Source organism: Megalobrama amblycephala, linkage group LG4, assembly GCF_018812025.1.
Source record: "Megalobrama amblycephala isolate DHTTF-2021 linkage group LG4, ASM1881202v1, whole genome shotgun sequence".
Classification (NCBI taxonomy): Eukaryota; Metazoa; Chordata; class Actinopteri; order Cypriniformes; family Xenocyprididae; genus Megalobrama; species Megalobrama amblycephala.
The window spans coordinates 33,377,361-33,398,900 of NC_063047.1; the positions used below are offsets into that span (position 1 = coordinate 33,377,361).

The 21,540-nt window shown below is 35.3% G+C and overlaps 1 protein-coding gene across 2 annotated transcripts in view; it reads right to left on the bottom strand.

Annotated features, from left to right (window-relative positions):
* Window positions 1-241: 241 nt before the first annotated feature.
* Window positions 242-21,540, bottom strand: part of kremen1 (kringle containing transmembrane protein 1) — a 77,019-nt gene continuing 55,720 nt past the window's right edge. Inside the window, exons 4-10 of one of the 2 annotated variants that reach the window (XM_048188950.1) lie at window positions 6,799-6,923; window positions 5,719-5,872; window positions 5,522-5,631; window positions 5,186-5,408; window positions 4,039-4,212; window positions 2,741-2,825; window positions 242-2,423 (exon numbers count right to left, since the gene is read on the bottom strand). In XM_048188950.1, coding sequence (XP_048044907.1) covers window positions 2,267-2,423; window positions 2,741-2,825; window positions 4,039-4,212; window positions 5,186-5,408; window positions 5,522-5,631; window positions 5,719-5,872; window positions 6,799-6,923 — 1,028 coding nt within the window. In that variant the 3' untranslated portion in view covers window positions 242-2,266. Of the gene's footprint in view, window positions 2,424-2,740; window positions 2,826-3,996; window positions 4,213-5,185; window positions 5,409-5,521; window positions 5,632-5,718; window positions 5,873-6,798; window positions 6,924-21,540 lie in introns of both variants that reach the window. The other variant, XM_048188949.1, reaches the window with a different exon arrangement.

Here is a 21,540-nt window from a genome sequence, read left to right on the forward strand (position 1 = left end):
TTCTACTCAGATTTAAACTCCTTAAAAAGTCTTATAAAGTCAGAATTGTAAGTTTATATCTGGCAATTCTGATTTTATAATATGCAACTGTGAGTTTTAAAGTCAGAATTGGGAGAAAATGTATTTTTTCCCCTCACAACTGCACATTATAACGCGATTGCAAGTTTATATCTCACAATTCTGGCTTTATAACTCACAATTCTGTTTATATCACGCAATTTTGACTTTATAACTTGCAATTGTGAGTTTATATTTTGCAACTCTGAGAAAAAAAAAGGCTGAATTGTGAGACATAAACTTGCAATTGCGAGAAAAAAGTCAGAATTGTGAGATAAAAAGTCACAATTATCTTTATTTTTTATCTTATGGTGGAAACAAACTTACATACATTTGGGTACTCTGGGCCTCATTCATGAAGAGTAATTCAGAGAAATTTGTAACCGAATTCTCAAAGGCATCATCAACCTCAGATTTGATAGTTAAATGTGTGTTATTTCTTTGTAAAAAGGAACACGCGCACTCATTCACAATTTTACTTTTTAACTAAAATGAATAGTGTTAAGCTAGCAAACAAATAGTATTGGTGTAATCTATAATAAAAAAGAAAACAGATTACATTCATTTCCACATTTAACTAATGTTAACATTTGGATGTTTTATGCACCATGTACGTGTGGTTGGGAGCAGGTGTATATTTTTTTCATACCAACTAACATTTTGAAAAAACACTTTTATGAATGCAAAAATTTAAATCGGAACAAAGAAATGTTTCATGAATGAGGAACAAATGTTGTTTTATATCCCAATGACTTGAACTCAATGTATGGACAAAAACAATTAAACCATTCGACAAAATATCTTTTATCTTAACATAAATTTCCGACAGAACGTTCAATTTTTGGGTGGACTATCCCTTTAACCAGTTTGCGCGTTCCTTTGCAGGAACGTCCTCAATCCTCACAGCTAGCAGTGCAGTGATCCGCATGGTTTTTGGCTGGCTGGAAAAGTGCTTCAGAATGTGAGAGCTCAAGTTGTGGTGAAGGGGGAGAAAGAGCAAATTGTTTGGGAAGAATTTCAACACTGCCTCTGTTGAGGAGTGAACTGAAAAGGGGATGATGTTTGATTGTTCCCACATAGAATTACACAATGTTCATCACAATGCTTCTCTTGCTCAATTCGAAAACCTGACAAGAATAATATGCCACAATGATACCCACAGGACTACATTTATCTCGAGAATCCCCAAGAAGAATAACACTTCCTTAGTGCTTATTCTCATTTGCAATTCAATGCTCCAAAGGATCAATGCTTGTTTACATCATTGAGACATTATGACAGCTTAGAAGACAGACAAGAGTTTGTTTCAGTCCTGAAGGCACTTAAAGGCAATGCAGAAAGATCAAAACCCAACACAAACGATGAGAGACGAAAGCGAGGTCCATAGGGATGTCTCAACTACAGCTCGTTTTGAACATCGCCCAACTTGTAGCAATTTCAGGCTTTGGTTCACCGAAGTCCATCTCACTGATTCTCTCTCTCTCGACTTTTTTGTTGTTCACTTTGAGTCTGAATTGCTCTAGACATGATTGTGACATCAATCCTCTGCCATTTCAGCCAGCTCTCTTACATCTGAAGAAAGGAGTTCTGTGCTCCCCAACAACAGGTGACCTACATTATAGGTTAAAGAGTGAGTGAAAAAGAATCGTATCTCTCCTCCAGAGGGGCTGGTTGGGCACCGTGGTTTTTTTTCTTCTTTTTTTTCTTTTTTTTTTTTTTTTTTGGTTATGTAAGTGGTTTTGTCTTTCAGTGTGCTCCACAGGGAGTCTCACGCTTTCTTAATGCAGACGCTTATCGGTTGATCACTTCTGTGAAAGCAGAGAAAGAAACAGCTGGGCCACTTCATCCATTTTTCGCCAATGGTCATTAAGTTTGTTTTGGTCTGTGGCAAAAGAAACATCCCAGCACTCCTTTGCTAATCAAATCTCTTGGTGTATAAGTGCACCTGTCACATGATTTGTGATTGGTTGAGATGCAAATCGGGAGTAAGCGCATCGGCCAGCGGCATCAAGCTCTTTTTGCGCAGTTTATTTGTTTCTTGCCAACAAACGATCGGCACGTATGGACTGGTCCCTGTGCTGGTCATTTGAAGTGAAGTAGGGATCGGTTGGGTCCCTTTTCATAGCCCAGCAGCAGAAGACCAGCATTGCGTACAGTGTGTGCATCTTTTAGGGGGCTAAAGCAGCCGTAGAGGTCAGAGGCGTTGAGGTTAGTTTCCCACGAGAGGGCTGAGGTCTCCATGGTGGTTCTTGAGTTTCTTCTTAAACAGAGAGATGGTGGAAGGTCTGTAGAAGATGATCCAGGGTTCAGACGTAGTGCTCTGCGCACACGAATCTGAACCGCTGATTGACGGGATGGACGGTGATCTGAGAGGGGGCGACAAAAACAAAAAGACATCAAACTTTTATGTATGCTTCAATATGCCTGGTACAAACCAAATGACATGCAAAATGTGTAGGCGAACATCCATTAGGAGCAAAATGGACACTATAAATCTGACAACAGCACGGTGATAAAGCAACAAATCAAAGCAAGACTTCCTTGTAGTTGTACCTGCAATAAAACCTTCTATGGGGAGATAAGCTAGTCAATTCAATCATCAACATCACCACAGTTCTTTATAGTGACATCTCAAATTGAAGAACTTCATAAAATATATTTATTTTGTAGCATATGTACTTACTTTACAGTAAGATGCAGGAGCAGCTTAGCTACCATGGCTATGACTGTTAGCGTTAGCAGAGCAGCTAATGCGTAGATGGTCCACACTGTAAAACATGACATGTTTATTAGTGACAGACAGTAAAACTAATGCAGCCTCATAAGTACAGTTGTACAAAAAGGTTATCACTAGCGAAAACTCAAGTAGGCCTACTAGTATAAACAGTGGCTAGCTTTAGAAATGTAAAGCACAGAGCTAACATAAGCTAAAATTTGAAAGCTAACAATAAACAATTAACACGATAACCATTTCGCCAGCTCCTACTTAATGTCACTACTGTAAAATCATAATGAATTAATATTGAAACTCCCAAGGAAGCTTTCACAGTATTTTTGTTTATCTTTAAACAATGGTGGCTAATGCTACCACAGTATATTTTAGTAACACTAAATGTAGCTAATAATATTCAATATATTTATTGATGGTTTTCCTGGCAACATTGTGAATATTGTGATTTTAATGCACTTTATACTTGGCTATTTGGTTCCTTAAAGATTGTGTTATTAGACTAGTTTTGTTTTCTTTAATATGTTTAATAGCATTTCTGATTTAAATTTCAGTAGCTTTGGATCAGTAAGATTTTTTTGAATTTTTTTTAAAAGTTTCTATTGCTCACCAAGGCTGCATTTTTTATTTGATTTATTAAAATTTTAAATTTTAATATATTCAAATGTTTTCTATTTGAATATATTTTAACATGTAATTTATTCCTGTGATGTTAAAGCTGGATTTAAAGCATCATTACGCCAGTCTTCAGTGTCACATGATCCTTTAAAAATCATTCTAATATGCTGATTTGCTGCTCAAGAAACATTTATTATTGTTATTATTATTATTATTATTATTATTAATGCTATGTATTACTATGTATGATTATTTAAGAGCATATAAATCAAATTTTAAGTCTTTCCTTGTCTTGATTTTTTTAAATCTAGATTATATTTTTAGTTCTTACATTAAATTAATTTCCAATATGCTTGGAAACAAATTACTGAGCATATACATAAATATCAAGATATATATTGAATCTGGTTAACTTTACCATTGTTAACTTTAGTAAAGGTAAGGTGATAAATCACCCTTTATTGTTCAAGATAGTATGTAGTGAAATTGTTACATAATCTCACCAGGCTATCAGGCTATGTCTAGTTGGTGATGATATCTAGTATAAAAAGTAAGTAAGAACTGAAGCATAATAAAGAGAACTGGACACATACTGGTGCTGTGGCCTGCGGTCCGATCTGGTCCTTGCCACTGACCTGGCATGTTTGCAGGACTTGATGTGATTACATAGTACAGGAGGGAGGATTTTCCACTCTGACTGGTATTTGATTTTGCTGTAGTGCCTCCCGTATGTGGCCGCAATGTACTGGTGTCCTCTTCATCACCATCAGCATCCTCTTCCACAGGTCTGACTCCTTGATTTCTAAAAGCTGTGGGCAGTTAATATGTGGTAATCAGCCAATGAAACAAACAGAACACAAAAATTCCTTATTAAGATATGCATCATCTGATTAAAATTCATAACGTCTCTTTTGACGTCCTCCCGGATATTACGGAGAGAGATTTCTAAGCTCTTTCAAAATAACATCACGTCTTTTATTCAGCGTTGTAGACGCAGATATAAACGCAGTATGTGGTGTTTGAATCAAACTCTGCCTGCAGGGGAAAAAGGCTCTGTGAATGGTGAAAGCCAATTTGCTTCGCTGACCTTTTCTTTCAGAAAAACCTTTTTCCATTTCATACTTCCCACTCCTTTTTATTCTTCTTCAGATTGTGGTTATTGAACTCTGCCTTCAAAACAACACAACAGAAAGTGACAGCGTGTCTGAAAATTGTATAGAGATATAACAAAAGTGTCCAGAGAGTGCTGCTTACACATTTTTGGCTTCTATATATTTATTTTTATTACTATTTTAAAGTTGTAAAAAAGCAGAGTGTGCTTTAGTGAAATCATTCATGATGCATAATTTTAGAGTTAAGTTGTTTTTAGTCTGTGTCTCTTAGCTTTGAGGCCAATTATGTGCTAGTGTAGCCATAAAGTCAATAAAATATACTATTCAGATAAAAAAAAAGGTCTCTAATGCTCACCAAGGCTGCATTTATTTGATCAAAAATACAGTAAAAATAGTAATATTGTGAGAAATTCTTTAAAAATAACTAACAAGTTGTAAAGGTAAAAAACAGCTGTAAAAGTAAAAAAAATAAAAAAAAAATTATATATATATATATATATATATATATATATATATATATATATATATATATATATATATATATATATATATATATATATTTTTTTTTTTTTTTTTTTCCCTGTGAATAAAGATGAATTTTCAGCATTATTACTCCATATAAAAGTGGACAGTCAAATGTTTCCAAATATAAATCAAAAGGAATCCTCACCATGATAAAGAACAGAAAATCCCTGTGCCTCATTTGTCCTATCCGAGAAAAAATACAAAATGACGAAGTCTGCAGTGATGTTCACAATGTCCCGCGGTGGATTGCGGCCATCAAATCGTGCCATCACCTGATTGGAGTAGCCATCCAACAGTTCCACCATATCAGTCTGGTCCACGATATTGAAGAAAGTAAAGTTGAACAGAATGACGGAAGCTCCTGGAACCTAGAAGAGCAACATGACAAAGATTAGACCGCTGTCAGTATGCCAGATACATATGATGTGTTTTGGCTCTACCAGGCTCTCTCTCCATTAGGATATTAAAACATTAATTGTACCTGAATGGTCCAGTAACAGACCCTGCCAGGTTTGTATTTGTCTGGGAAGTCAGGAGAGTAGATTACTGCAGAGGGCGATGTGTAGTTTCCTCCACAAGCACCTACTTTTGCTATAGGAGAAAAGTGACAGCTTCAGTTTTTTCCTTAACTTGGTCGTCCGTGTCCTTTGCACAGGTAATGAAACTATAAAAACTTACTGTCGAAGACTATGACACGTCCGTCGCCTCCACATGGCTGGGTGTGATCTCCAAAACACACATGGTTACACTCTGTGCTCGGAGCATCACCGTGACGGTGATAATCAAGGTCGTTGCCACAGAAACAAGCATAGCCTGATTCCATACCGGCCAGCTGAAAAAAAGACAAGAAATAATCAGGGACTCATAATTTTCTCATACCTGGACAATCCAAAGGTGCAGGCAATCAGAAAAGCAAGCAAAATACAATATATATTATTGATTTCATCCCACACAAACAGATGCACATGATTACATCTTGAACAAATATTGATTTTTTTTTTTTTTTTTTTTTTTTTTTTTTTTTTTTTGCCGAGTCATTACCTGTGGAAAAAGGACAAAAATCATAATTCTAGGGAAAAGGTTATGCAAGTATTTTTAAATGTATATATTCTCTATAATATACATTTTACTACATAAAAAAAAAAAAAAAAAAAAAAAAATATATATATATATATATATATGTACTATACATTTATACATATATATATATATATATATATATATATATATATATATATATATATATATATATATATATATATGTACTATACATTTATACTATATAATTTTTTAATGTAGTAAAAATGTATTATATTAATGAAAATCTAATGAGAATCACCATAAAGAATAATGGGAATTACAAAATAAATAAAGCTTAATTTTAATTTGTAAGCTTAATTTTTAGTTTTTGTTAAATCTTGCATAAATTTAGACTTTATGCAATTATAATTTCTCATTTTTTGTCTTTTGATTTTGGGATTAAATGTGACCTAGACATGTTTGTAAGATTCGCCCATAAAGATGTAACATAAAATATATATGACTGGATGAGCCACATTCATAACTGTTGTTAAGTAACCAATAGATGTACCACACATGATTCTATATTAATGTGCCAAAACATAGTGATATTAATGAATTATATGGTCAGGTGGAAGATGCCTACCAAACAAAACTCTTTAATTGTGGTATAATCACTTTAATGCATTCTGTTCTATCACTTGCTATTGATTGCATTTCCCATGGTGAAATTGGTACCTTGTATCTTTGGTTGCGGCAGAAGCTGATGCAGTTCTGAATGGTGAGTTTGTTGGAGGTCTGGTAGCCTCCGGACAGAGGTGCAGGATCGCCGCTATCCTTAAAACAGCCCAGATTACCAGGCACTGAAAGAGAAAGAGAAGGAGATTTATCACAAACAATGCAAATATATATATAAATCACTGGGAAACATGACATGGGCATATTGAGGCCTTATGCCCATGTAGAAATTTAGAAACATCAGCTGCTAATAAATGTAGTAACAGACACACTTGCAAATCATTAACTTCCCTCTGCCGGTAAATCGTCTGGAAACGTGTCGTAAAGACTGAGGTGTTTTATGAACTATGATTAAAACAGCACGCATGGCCCGAACAGTGTGAGAACGGAGAGTGCTGTATGCGACTAAACCTCATCCTAAGGGAATGCACAGATGGATTCTGGGGGGTTTGTTAATTATGAACTGAATGAGGTCTCAGGATGAGAGAACACAGAGGTCAGAAAGAAAAAGAGATAGAGGAATCTAGAAAATGTCTGAAAGTCCATATCAGTGCCATCAAGTGTGTGTGTGTGATTGTCTACATGACACAACCAGAAAGCAGCTCTCTAACCAGCTAAAGACCATCTTAGTTCAGTTCAGTTTTTTTTTTTTCTTCAGCATGGAGAGACTTGGGAGTGCAAGGAAATATAGCAACTTGTTGCTGGACGGTATGACCAAAAATATTATCACAATATTTTTTCCCATATCATACAATATCGATATTTATCATGATATTCATTTACGATTAATGGGGAAGGAAAACTTTCACATATTTGTTAGACCTTCAGAATGAATGTAAACTTAAACTAACCTTTTATAGCCCCATGAAATCCATTTTATTTTTCCCTAAATTCTGTGTTTTCAATTTTATTGTATTTTATTTTTTAATACAAATTTATAGAAACTTTTTGAATATATAAACAATTGAATCAAGCTTTTAAAATGTAATTGTGATCGAATGAAAATATAAAAATTAATTGCATTTTTAAATTTTGGTCAAATAAGATGCTGCACAACAGAACTGTATAAATGGATGAAAAATATCTTGGTTTTTCTCAAATAAAATGGTCAAAAGCTTGTGAAGTGACTCTCAAAGCTACGGAGCCCCAGATATGACATGCAGGAAAAAAATAGTAGGCTAAATTGTGCGCACGATTTACTATTTCCTTCCCTCGATTTACTAAAACGTGTGCACGATTTAGTAAATCGAGGGAACGAATTAGTAAATCGTGCGCACGATTTAAGTTTTATTTTTTGCGTGTCGTGTGGGGCTCCATAAAAGAAGCTCTGGAGATGAAGTTCATATATTGAGACGGCAGACGCTGAAAACACTGTGAAGCAGTGATGTGTGGTTGTGTTTTAAAATGAGGAGGCAAAGTCCTCAATATTTTATATATATTAAATCAAAATTTATGTCCCCCGTTACACAATTTTCCTGGTTAAATAAACATTACATAAAAAAGAGAGACCAAATACAATTCCATTTTGTATTTTTACACTATGTAATGTATAAATTTCATCAAGTTAGTATTTTTACGCATTTTTACATCTATTCCAAAATAATAATAATAATAATAATAATAGTATATACAGTACAGTCCAAAAGTTTGGAACCACTAAGATTTTTAATGTTTTTAAAAGAAGATTTGTCTGCTCACCAAGGCTACATTTATTTAATTAAAAATACAGTAAAAACAGTAATATTGTGAAATATTATTACAATTTAAAATAACTGTGTACTATTTAAATATATTTGACAACGTAATTTATTCCTGTGATGCAAAGCTGAATTTTCAGCATCGTTACTCCAGTCTTCAGTGTCACATGATCCTTCAGAAATCATTCTAATATGCTGATTTGCTGCTCAATAAACATTTATGATTATTTTCAATGTTGAAAACAGTTGTGTACTTTTTTTTTCAGGATTCCTTGATGAATAGAAAGTTCAAAAGAACAGCATTTATCTGAAATACAAAGCTTCTGTAGCATTATACACTACCGTTCAAAAGTTTGGGGTCAGAAAGAATTTTTATTTTTATTTTTTTTGAAAAGAAATTAAAGAAATGAATACTTTTATTCAGCAAGGATGCATTAAATCAATCAAAAGTGGCAGTAAAGACATTTATAATGTTACAAAAGATTAGATTTCAGATAAACACTGTTCTTTTGAACTTTCTATTCATCAAATAATCCTGAAAAAAAATACTGTACACAAATATTTTGTACAACTGTACACATTAAATGTTTCTTGAGCAGCAGATCAGCATATTAGAATGATTTCTGAAGGATCATGTGACACTGAAGACTGGAGTAATGATGCTGAAAATTCAGCTTTGCATCACAGGAATAAATTACTTTGTGAAATATATTCAAATAGAAAACAGTTATTTTAAATTGTAATAATATTTCACAATATTACTGTTTTTTACTGTATTTTTAATTAAATAAATGTAGCCTTGGTGAGCAGACGAAACTTCTTTTAAAAACATTAAAAATCTTAGTGGTTCCAAACTTTTGGACTGTACTGTATATTATTTGTGAATTAATGTTCAGCTTTTCTTTTTAATAGTCAATTTATTTTCAGCAGTCATCAAGCTTGATGATCAAGCTGATACGAATATATACCTTTAATTTCACCACACTGATTGCTCACTAAAACCCCCCGCAGTCATCATGCTTTCAGGCCATTTCAAGTTTGATTTTGGCATGACATCAAGCGGTGATATCTAAGTGACAGTTGTTTGTTTACTTTTTAATTAGTCTTCCCATGAATGCCATCATTGTATTCATTCAGGCCGGTTCGACGAGAACACGCATGAAAACAAGAGGCGGGATTTATCGCACGAACCATTCATGTCCAACAATAACCGATCATATCCAATCATAGCACGATGGAGGCACGGCCTCCTCTCACGTGACTTTCCCCTATTCATTCTCAGTTACCCCCCACTAAACCCACCGCATGCTTTAGGGCTTCTGCTTTATTTCTATGTGACAAAGGGAGGCACAAGAGAAGCAGACTCCCTGCTGTAACTTCACCTGTTGGTGTCGCTGTTGGACAGTGTTTCTTTAGAAAAATAAGTGACTTTTACACTTTTTAATGTCAAATTTTGTAATATTTGCATTGTTTTATTTTTGTAATATCAATTATTTTCTCATCCAGTTTTTTTGAGAAAACACTGCCTCCCTTGCCTCCTCAGAGGAAATGCACCTGCTGCGAACATCAAGTGTTTTGAGTTTGTGCACCGTTCATTCACACATGGCTGATGTCGCGTTTATTTCTGCTGTGTGATAAGCTGTTAGATTAATCCACATCTAGTAAAAATGTCCTGAGCTTATTAACGTTATCGAGGTAAATTTTTATAATTATCTCAATATGATATTGTTTATCACCCCGCCATAATAGCAATCACCCAGAAAAACCTAGCAACTGCAAAGCAATGCGCTAAAATCATTCAGAACACACTAGCAACCACACAGAGCCATTCAGCACACACATACATGCCTTTTATGCAAAAAAAAAAAATGAATGGATGATTGGGATTTGTTTGTGTGAATATAAGCGTATGTGTTCTATCAGAAGAGTTTTGAAGAACCATCTGGATGACAGTGTAGGTTAAATAGTGAAAGGTTTGATTGCAGACTGGTGATAAGGATTAAAAGAACCGTCTCAGACACTCCAGAACTCTCCAAGAACACATCTCAGCACAAGTCAGCACTTGCACAGGCCTTGTTCCGCTCGCTGGATACAAAGAAAAGTTTTGTTTTCAAAGGGATACACATTGGGGCCAACTCAGGCCACACACACACACACACATTCAGTTTCTCTGTGTGGGTGTGAAAGTGTTTTACTGAAATATTTTATGCTGTTTGATGAACAGTGAAATTACAGCAGGAAAAGTTTAATAATGAAGTTTATGCAGTCAGTCAAAACACAAACACACAGATTAACTACTACAACAGATCGTAAAATTCATCTCAATATAAACAAATCTCGAGGGGGTTTGATGAAAATAAACTGAAACAAAGTAATTATTAAAGGCAATATCAACTTATAAATACACGGAGGACATACTGTAAACTTTTATAACATATTTCCCCTGAAATCCATCTTTGTTACAATTTTTTGATCCAAAAACATGACTGTTTTACACCATTTCAATGACCTTTAAAATTAAATAGGTGGCTTACTTTTAAATGTGCCGTAGAATGGAAAATTGAATTTACCAGAGAGTTCAGTACATGGAAATGACATACAGTGAGTCTCAAACATCATTGTTTCTTCCTTCTTATATAAATCTCATTTATTTAAAAGACCTCCGAAGAACAGGCGAATCTCAACATAACACCGACTGTTACGCAACAGTTGGAATCTTAATATGTACGCCCCCAATATTTGTATATGCCAGCCCATGTTCAAGCATTAGACAAGGGCAGCCAGTATTAATGTCTGGATCTGTGCACAGCTGAATCATCAGACTAGGTAAGCAAGCAAGGACAATAGCGAAAAATGGCAGATGGAGCAATAATAACTGACATGATTCATGATAACATGATATATTTAGTGATATTTGTAAATTGTCTTTCTAAATGTTTCGTTAGCATGTTGCTAATGTACTGTTAAATGTGGTTAAAGTTACCATCGTTTCTTACTGTATTCACGGAGACAAGACTGTCGTTATTTTCATTTTTAAACACTTGCAGTCTGTATAATTCATAAACACAACTTCATTCTTTATAAATCTCTCCAACAGTGTAGCATTAGCCCGTTAGCCATGAAGCACAGCCTCAAATTCATTCAGAATCAAATGTAAACATCCAAATAAATACTATACTTACGCGATTAGACATGCTGCATGACGAACACTTTGTAAACATCCATTTTGAGGGTTATATTAGCTGTGTGAACTTTGTTTATGCTGTTTAAGGCAGTCGCGAGCTCGGGGGCGGGGAGCACGAGAATTTAAAGGGGCCGCGCGCTGAATCGGCGCATATTTAATGATGCCCCAAAATAGGCAGTTAAAAAATGAATTAAAAAAAATCTATGAAACTTCACAGACACATTCAGGGGACACCTTAGACTTATATTACATCTTTTGAAAACGCGTTCTACGGCACCTTTAAGAAAAAAAATCTATATACACACTAATGTTCAAATGCTTAGGGTTGGTAAGATTTTACGTTTTTGAAGTAAGGCTCTTATGTTCACCAAGGCTGCATTGCTGCATTTATTTAATGAAAAAATACAGTAATATTGTGAAATAATATTATGATTTTAAACAGCTGTTTCCTACTGTAATATATTTTAAAATGTAATTTTTTCTTGTGGTGGCAAAGCTAACTTTTTAGCATCGTTACTCCAGTCTTCAATGTCACATGATCCATCGAAAATCATTCCAATATGTTTTGATTTGGTGCAGAAAAGTCTTCCTTTGCATTCTTGAATATAGACAACATTGTCAAAACAATCCCCGTTCATACGGATCTGTGAAAACGGCTGAAAATGCTGTATTATTCATTACAGGCCAGTAGTTGGCAATGTTGCTTTGAAAAGAAACACTACGCGCCTATAGACTGAACACATAATACGGATGCGCATGACGTCACCGTTTTCACAAATTCACGTTTAGTTTACAAGGAGACGATTTTGATTTTGATTGTTTTCAAAAACTAGCACTTTGAATCCCGTTTTCAAAAGTTCATTTCAGGCCCACAAAACACTGTTGTCATGTAAATGAATGGCCAAAACACATACAAAATTTTTTGTTCGAATTAATGACATTGCAATTAATCGATTTTACAGCCCTACAATTGTGACATATGCCATGACCATTTCTTTTTTGCATCTTAGTTTCTTTAAACGGTCTGGGTGGTTTATGGAGGGAGTAAAATCTCATCAGTATAAAAAAACAGTATACTAAAAATCTAATACGTTTTGTTTGATGGATTGTGTTGCGTAATACAAAATTTGCACTTTCACTGAAGACAAATTAGGCTCTAATTTCAAAAGAGTAAAGAAAGTTTTCCTTTGTAAGCAAATATAATATTACTCAAAATGACTATAACATAAATGTTAGCTATACACTATAAGTAATTCAACAGACAAAGACTGTGCAGAGCCTACAACTTTCCTGCTTGTCTAAACACAGACATGTTCAATATAATCCACAGTCTGTTCCTCTTATTAATCAGAGTGTAAAAAACCACCACAAACTGCAGTGCAGCGTGTTCCTCCCCATCATAAATCTGGAACAATGTCCACATGAGCGGTGTTGAGTCAAACATGGGCCTGTTCAAGTGGACTGGATCTGAAGATGATCCATTGCTGCCAGCGAGGAATTTCTGGGTGGAAATTAAATGGAAGACTGCATGTAATTATGATCATTAGATAGAGGACAAAAGCCTTAATTACACTGATATGCTTTTAGAGAGAACAGAAACTCATTTTTCACTCTCAGATGCCTGGAGAAGAGGGGGGAAAAGAGAATATTTCTCTTGGCTGTTCCTTTGCCACTTCAATGGCAATAGCTCTGAACTTGAAAGCAGGACATTCTGCTCTCCAGGGCTCATGCAAGATTAAAGACTGCAGGTCTTCTGCTTCTGACAGAGTGATTGTACTTTACCATCAATTTATCTGTCCTTAACCTCTCATCACGCACTGGGTTTGCTTCCCCCTGCACAAAAAAGGACTCATCTCTTTCACCGACACAGCTGCCGTTTTTAGGCGACGCCATGTTTTTTTAGTTAACTTACCTCAGAAAACTTCAAAAGAGAATTGCAGAATGTACCTCATGCAGTTAAGATGTGCTGAACAAGGGTAACAACTGCAAATATCCATGCTTTAAAAGTAATACAATCGACTTCAAAGTGTAGAGTGGAATTTGAAGATTTTATAAGGCGCTTGGCTGGCGAACGCGATGGCATTACGTGTGCTAATGTGCCTCGTTTAGACTGGCTCGCATCCAGATACGGCTTTCAGGAAACACACACTTTCACAATGGAAAGATGCAACACATGCGCACACACACACACACACACACATCTATTTTTTACAGGCCTGCATCTACATCTCAACATGGAAAGAATTGGAGTCTTAAATTAAATGCACTTGGGAATGTGGCTGGTTCCACTGCTGAAATACATAAAATTATTAAATACTTCACAAAAACACACTGTGATATTTGATACTACGCAGGCCCATGATGAAATATCTATTCAGTGTTTTTTTTTTTGTTTTTTTAAAGTTGGTGGTTTGATGGCGTTAGGGGCAGCTAAGGAACACTGATGACATTTACAATTGTGCCCTTGAGCAAGACAGTAAATCACTTTAGAGGAAAACTATCTGCTAAATGACAACTAACAAAAGAAAGAAGAAAACTCGCTCTACCTTGATGTACAGCTTATAGATCGCAACAGTTTGAAAAACACATCAGATTATGATCTCATTCCAGCAATGGCATCTGATTTTATTAAAAAATGGCAGTGACCTTTTCATATTGCAAGTAGAGCTGTAAAGCTAACACACAAGTTTAGTGTGACTCTATCATGGTCTAACGTTTTTTAAATGTTACTACTTGTTCCACAATGTTCAGAGAACATTCATAATATTCAAAGTTAGCTAGATGCAGATCAAGGTGCAAGATATGACACAACAGATGAAGAGGACAATGTGTATCATCTCTGAATTAACATAATTTGATCAATTATTAATTAATAATGATTAATTAATAAGCATATTGACGCTGGAATGTGTTAAAAAAACAATTTTGATTTCATTTTGACCAGTGTAGTTATTGTTAAAGGCACAATATGTAAATTTCACCACTAGAGGTCGCTTATTCAAAACGATAACAAAGGCGTAGATTGATGACGCCATGAATGAGTGTGGAATCATGGTAGTTGTTGTCTTCACCTCCACAGCCGATGGAAAACAATCCAATGGGACTAAAGCAGAAATCATGTTCATGGATGAGCTAATAATGTATTCAATTTTTATCAAGGTTACTGTGGTATGAAGCTGGGTGGGGCCGGAGACATTTTACACTACTGTTGTTTTTTATGCTTATATGCCACAGTGGGCCATTGCCGCTCCTTTCGTTTTGTTGTTTATGATTATTTTACAATTAAAGTCACATTTAATGTCCTCTTTCTTCTTCCTTGTACTTTTTTAGTGTTATGTTTGATCACATAAATGCACATTATTTTATTTCATTCTAATGACTGCAAGTGCTTAATTACTACTCAAAAAGGTCACTTTATTTGACGAATTAAAATCGTGGGGTAACGCAGCGCTGTTTTACTCAAAAACATTTGAGTTTGTTGAAAGTTATGTTATAACGTTACTCTGTGCGTTCGCTCAGTAGCTAGTATGAAACACTTGTTGCACATTACAGTAATCTAGATCGATGTTAGAATATCATATTAATAAAAGCTGGATGACTTGTGTTGCTAAATGGCATGCAATTAATTTTGAAATATATTCTATGGTGAAGAAAATGCTGTTTTACTGTTACCACAAATAAAACTCTTTCTGATTAAGCTATGTTAGCCACTTGACAGTATAATGTTGTCTCTGAGGCATGGTACAAACATGTTACTCGCGGTAAATCAAGAAAACGAGATATTCGAACAATAAAACTAACCGTGTTTAGCTATATAACAATGACTAGTTTTCTGTCGATAAAGGTATCCAAACAGTTGCAGTTGCAAAAACCAGGGTAACACGGATATGACATCATTGACAGGCGACGCAATTACACAGTCCGTTACACTGGTTAAAATTGCTGATTTCTCTGGATTTAAATATTGTTGGAATTATTTGGGATAATGTAAGTATAAGTCAACAAAATATATAACAATGTTCTAGTGGTTTTTGGATATTTTAACCCAAAAATCTTACATATTGTGCCTTTAAAGGTGCCATCGAACGTTTTTTTACAAGATGTAATATAAGTCTAAGGTGTCCCCTGAATGTGTCTGTGAAGTTTCAGCTCAAAATACCCCATAGATTTTTTTTAATTCATTTTTTTAACTGCCTATTTTGAGGCATAATTAGAAATGCGGCAATTCATGTTGCGGCCCCTTTAAATTCTCGTGCTCTCCGCGCACGGAGCTCGCACTTGCCTTGAACAGCATAAACAAAGTTCACACAGCTAATATAAACCTCAAAATGGGTCTTTACAAATTGTTCGTCATGCATGCTGCATGCATACAGCGGATTATGTGAGTATTGTATTTATTTGGATGTTTACATTTGATTCTGAATGAGTTTGATAGTGCTCCGTGGCTAACGGCTAATGCTACACTGTTGGAGAAATTTATAAAGAATGAAGTTGTGTTTATGAATTATACAGACTGCAAGTGTTTAAAAATGAAAATAACGACAGTCTTGTCTCCATGAATACAGTAAGAAACGATGGTAACTTTAACCACATTTAACAGTACATTAGCCACATGCTAACGAAACATTTAGAAGGACAATTTACAAATATCACTAAAAATATCATGATATCATGGATCATGTCAGTTTTTATCGCTCCATCTGCCATTTTTCGCTATTGTTCTTGCTTGCTTACCTAGTCTGATGATTCAGCTGTGTAGCTCCAGACGTTAATACTGGCTTGTCTAATGCCTTGAACATGGGCTGGCATATGCAAATATTGGGGGCGTACACCCCAACTGTTACGTAACAGTCAGTGTTATGTTGAGATTCGCCTGTTCTTCGGAGGTCTTTTAAACAAATGAGATTTATACAAGAAGGAGGAAACAATGGTGTTTGAGACTCACTGTATGTCATTTCCATGTACTGAACTCTTGTTATTCATCTATGCCTAGATAAATTCAATTTTTAATAATTCTAGGGCACCTTTAACTAAAACTTTTTTTTTTTTTTTTTATCGTAAATTGAAATAATGTTGAAATAAAATAAAATATAAATATTAGATGAAAACCTTAAAAAAAAAATCAAAATATTCATAAATAGTATAATAGTATATAAATAATACTAAAACAACACTGATGTTGACTTAAATGGCCCAATATCTCAGAAATGTATCCAGCCTGTACTCCTTTGTATCCACGTGTAGCATGTACTTAGATAACTTTTCCAATTCCAACCCGATCCTTAATCACAAGGCCACAGGCACTCATGAATTATCCCCAAGAACCCTCTTCTGAAGAGTGACAGTTCCACTTACTCTCATCTTCAAAAACTCTACAGCGACAGTAAATGCCCCTGATATTCTCTTAAGCTCTGTAGAACCGCCGATATTGTTCAGAGCAGAAACCATGGTCTCTGGCCTTATATTGCACATCATATCTCAGCTGTGGTGAGTCATCCGTGCTTTTCACAATTCAGATTTTCATTATTGCAGGGCTTGATGGGGGTGACGCAAGAGTGAAAGACGTGTCACAAGTCCACTGAAGCAGAGAGGCAGACATAATAGCATTCAAAAGGAGAGCAAGAGAGAGAAGCTGACAAAAGTAAGAAGGAAAGAAACACCCAGATAACAAACACAACAACATCAAACGCTGCAGATCTTGGCAAATGCGCTTGGCAGAAACAGCGGATAAGCGTGTCTGAGAGGGCCTCTCTCTTTCCCTCTTTCATTCTCTCTCTGTGTGTTATTAAAATAAGGTAATTACAGACATAAATTCAGATGACATCTGTGGTGCGTTTTTTCCTCTTTCTTTTTGCAGAGGATTGTGGGTGTTTCTTTTTTCCAAAATACATTCATAAGTTTCTGTGCCACACCCTGCAGACTCTGCCAGGAACACTTTTAGTTGAGAGCTGAGATACACTTGAGGAGAGGGGGTGAAATAATAAAGAGACATCTTGCTATTGTTAATAAGACAGTCTGTCTTTCTGAATGTTTAAAGGGTAGTTCAGTCAAACATTTAAATTCTGTCATGTTGTTCAATACCCGTATGACTCTGTCTTCCACAGAACACAACAGGAGAAATTTTTGAAATGCGCTGCTCGCTCTTTTACTATGGAAGCTTGTTTCCGCCACAGAATAAAACAATTTAAAAGAGAATTGCAACTTTTTATCTCACAATTCTATATTTCGTTCTGGCAGTAGTGAGTTTACATCTCGCGATTCTGACTTCTTTTCTCAGAATTGGGAGATACAGTATAAACTTGCAATTGCGAGTTATAAAGTCCTGACTTTTTTCTCAGAATTTCCGAGTTTATATCTCACAATGCTGACTTTATAACTCGCAATTACGCATTATAAAGTCAGAATATAATATATGCAAGATATAAACTCACAATTCTGAGAAAAAAAGTCAGAAAATTGGGGGTTTGTACCTCACGACTCTGACTTTATAACACGGAATTCTGACTTGATCAATCGCAATTGCAAGTTTATATCACATTCTGAGAAAAAAAAAGTCAGAATTGTAGGATTAAAAGTCGCAATTAACTTTTTAAATTTTTATTCAGTTGCGGAAATAATCTTTTGTACTTTTGCATGTAGTAACAATGAACAGTATCATAAATGTTAAAAGTTATCGTAAATGTTAAATGTTTTGTTTTGAAAGAAATTAATAATTTTATTTAGCAAGGATGGATTACAATGACCAAAAGTGACAGTAAAGACATTTATAATGTTACAAAAATTTACTGTTTCAAATATATGCCGTTCTTTTGAACAACAAAAAAACAGTTAAATATTTCGCAATATAACCGTTTACTGTATTTTTGATAAATGCAGCAATGCAGCCTGGGTGAGCAACAAGAAACTTCTTTTAAAAAACATTAAAAAATGTTAAAACCCCAAACTTTTTAGTGTATATGCATATTATATTCCAAATCTGATTTATTAATTTATCTTTTAGACCAGTTTTGTGAACAGTCAACCAATTCTTTGAAACATATCTAAATCAGAACAATGATTCACTCATAAATCGATCATCCTGATATATACAGTAAATAAAGACTTAAAGTTTCATTCTGTTCATCATACAAAGCTCATATGGTTCCAGTCGAGCAGACTACTTCTATGAGGCTTTCAAGGTGCTTTTGCATCCATTTTGAAGCTCCAATTCCAATTCAATACATGAAAAAGAGTGATCAGTACAGTTTCTTATTTTATGAAAGTGAGTAAATAAATTACAAATTCTATTGCTATTTATGTATAGTGAACTCTGAAATCATTAATATGAAGTTTTAAAAAAAAAAGCTAAAAATGGGACCCAGCAAAAGAAATAATACAATACACTAATAATAATGATAAGATCTCGAACATCTACTTCCTTAAGCATGTGTGTGATTTATCTTTTTCCACAAGAATCTTATTGTGAGAGCAAGGCGCCAGAGCTCATAGTGTGTTGTCTTACTGAAATAAAGCCCAACCAGATTAGAAAACAATATTAACAGTCTAATTTTGTGAAGTCCGCATACACGAACTCAAGCATAGCACTACCTCCCACCACAACAACAGGTTTATTCCACAGACGTGGCTATTGCAACGCAAATTCATTAACACATCTACGGTCGTGTCAACACCAACTGCTCTCAAGGGCCGCTCGCACTGACAGCAATTTTATTGCTGGAGGTCACTTAGTCACTGTATTGTTGGTTGTAGTAGGCGTTCCTATTGCTTGATGCTTTAACGTTACTGGTGGGCTGACAGTATGTAATGCATTAATCAAGATCGCTTGGAATGCCCACTGTTTTTTATTATGCTCATGTACGTAGGCAGATACAAATCATATAGAATAGTGAAACAATAACTTCAACCCCATTTCACCTAACTAGTGGTTTGTTAGTGGTACTGAACTGGGGGGTTTAATAGCCAATGTTGATAATGACATTTAGGGAGCAGGATGCTTGATGACAGGTAAAATAATAGTTTTAAAAAATTGTTTTAAAGAATAAAAAAAAATTAAAAAATGACAGCAAATAAGGAATACAGAGTTAAAACAGAAAAAATAAAATATTTTATTAAATTTTATTAAATTAAATTAAATTAAATTAAAAATGTATTTAAAAGTACTATTTTGAAATTGTCATTTCACATTTCCGGTTTCTGTTTGAACAGCAATTCAGGGACACGCAGTGCAGTTTGGGTAATGGAGGGTTTTTAACCTCTAGCAATTATCTAGTTTTAGTGCTGCACTTCACAGTTTGGGGTAAAACACCTATAAAATGACTATATTAAGCGTCTGGGGTTTGGTGATTTGTTGGTAAATCATTCAAAAGAGTCCTCACATCCTCTTTTCTGCTTTTAGATCTGCATGTCTGTCATTAATTCAGATACTAAAGTTGTGTTCCTGTTTTGGCAGGCTCCCTCCTGTTACAGACACACTTATCCAGCCCAGAGTACATGTGTTTTGGTTTAACTTTTTTTTTTTTTTTTTCATACAGTTACAACAGCTGGATCTGCTTCGGAGTGAAATTAATTTGTTGATGTTGTGGATCATTCCATAAAAAACAGACTATTAATATGCTTTCATTTTCTGCTCGGGGGAATTTGACAGTGTAGCTTTGTTTATGAGGCAGGCGTTTCTGACTGAGTTTCTTGTTATGCCGCACTTTACACATGACCCTTTTATCCATCATACATTTAGCAGCTGAGATTTACACTAGGAGGGAGAAAAAGTGAGAATCAAAGTAACAAGTCAACGGGGTCGTTACAAACATCTCGAGTATAAATCTTGGGTTGGAGTACAACATGCAAGGAACACAAACAATACCAATGACCCTTTAAGAGGGGACACATGAGCCCTGCTGCACAACTTCACGGCATACTTTCCCATGTCGTGCATCTGCAAGACGGCGAGCACATTGCATTAGTCCTGCCGGGGGCCGTGTTACGACACAATTGAGGCCGAGATCAATGCTTTTCACCGCCGTGCCCTTCAGGGAGTGACTGCATGCTTAATTAAAGACTGAGGGAGGCGTTCTCAATAGAAACAGAATAATTAAAGTCTTTTCAGAGGTTAGAGGAGTGAAACAACAGGAATGAACAGTGAAAAGAGCTGTATAGATCTCATCTCCCAACCCTCGCTAGACCTGCCCTCGGTCATGAGGTACAGCAGCCCTAAGAATTTAGAGAGACAGAAGGAATTACAAAAATAGCACCTGTCTTTGTTCTCCCAAAACACAAGCGGGTCCATTAACATCTGCTGAGTGTGGAAAAAGAACAGCAATTTGGCCTGCTTTGTTTTCTTAATGAAGATAATAGATCAGAAATTAAGAACAATTATATACGTGCTTCATCTGTCTACTTAGCCAGTCGTGAGATAAATTACATCATGATTGAGAGCATGGAATTCATATAATCATATCTGTGCGAGTACATACAGAGTAGAGTTGCACGATTAATCGTTAAAAGTAGAGATGTTCCGATACCCCTTTTCCGCTCCCGATACTCTGAACCGGTTCAAGGAACGAAACCGGAAATGAACAAAATTTTGACCGGAATGTAACCAGAAAGGGAAACTGAATCAAATTTAATCGTTTTGAACAGAACCAATCACGAATTCAAATAGTACAGCCTATGCAAATGTGACGCTGACGCATCCAACGAGAGTGAAATGACCGAGCTGAGCGCTCGGTTGTCAAGTCATCATAGGTTAGGTAAGTCACAATGGCAACGCCCTGGCATTAGTTTTTCCGATGATATGTCACCAACTGTCAAGTATTAGGCCTATATTTAAGTGAAAATGAAAGTCAAGTAGGCTAATATGTAGCT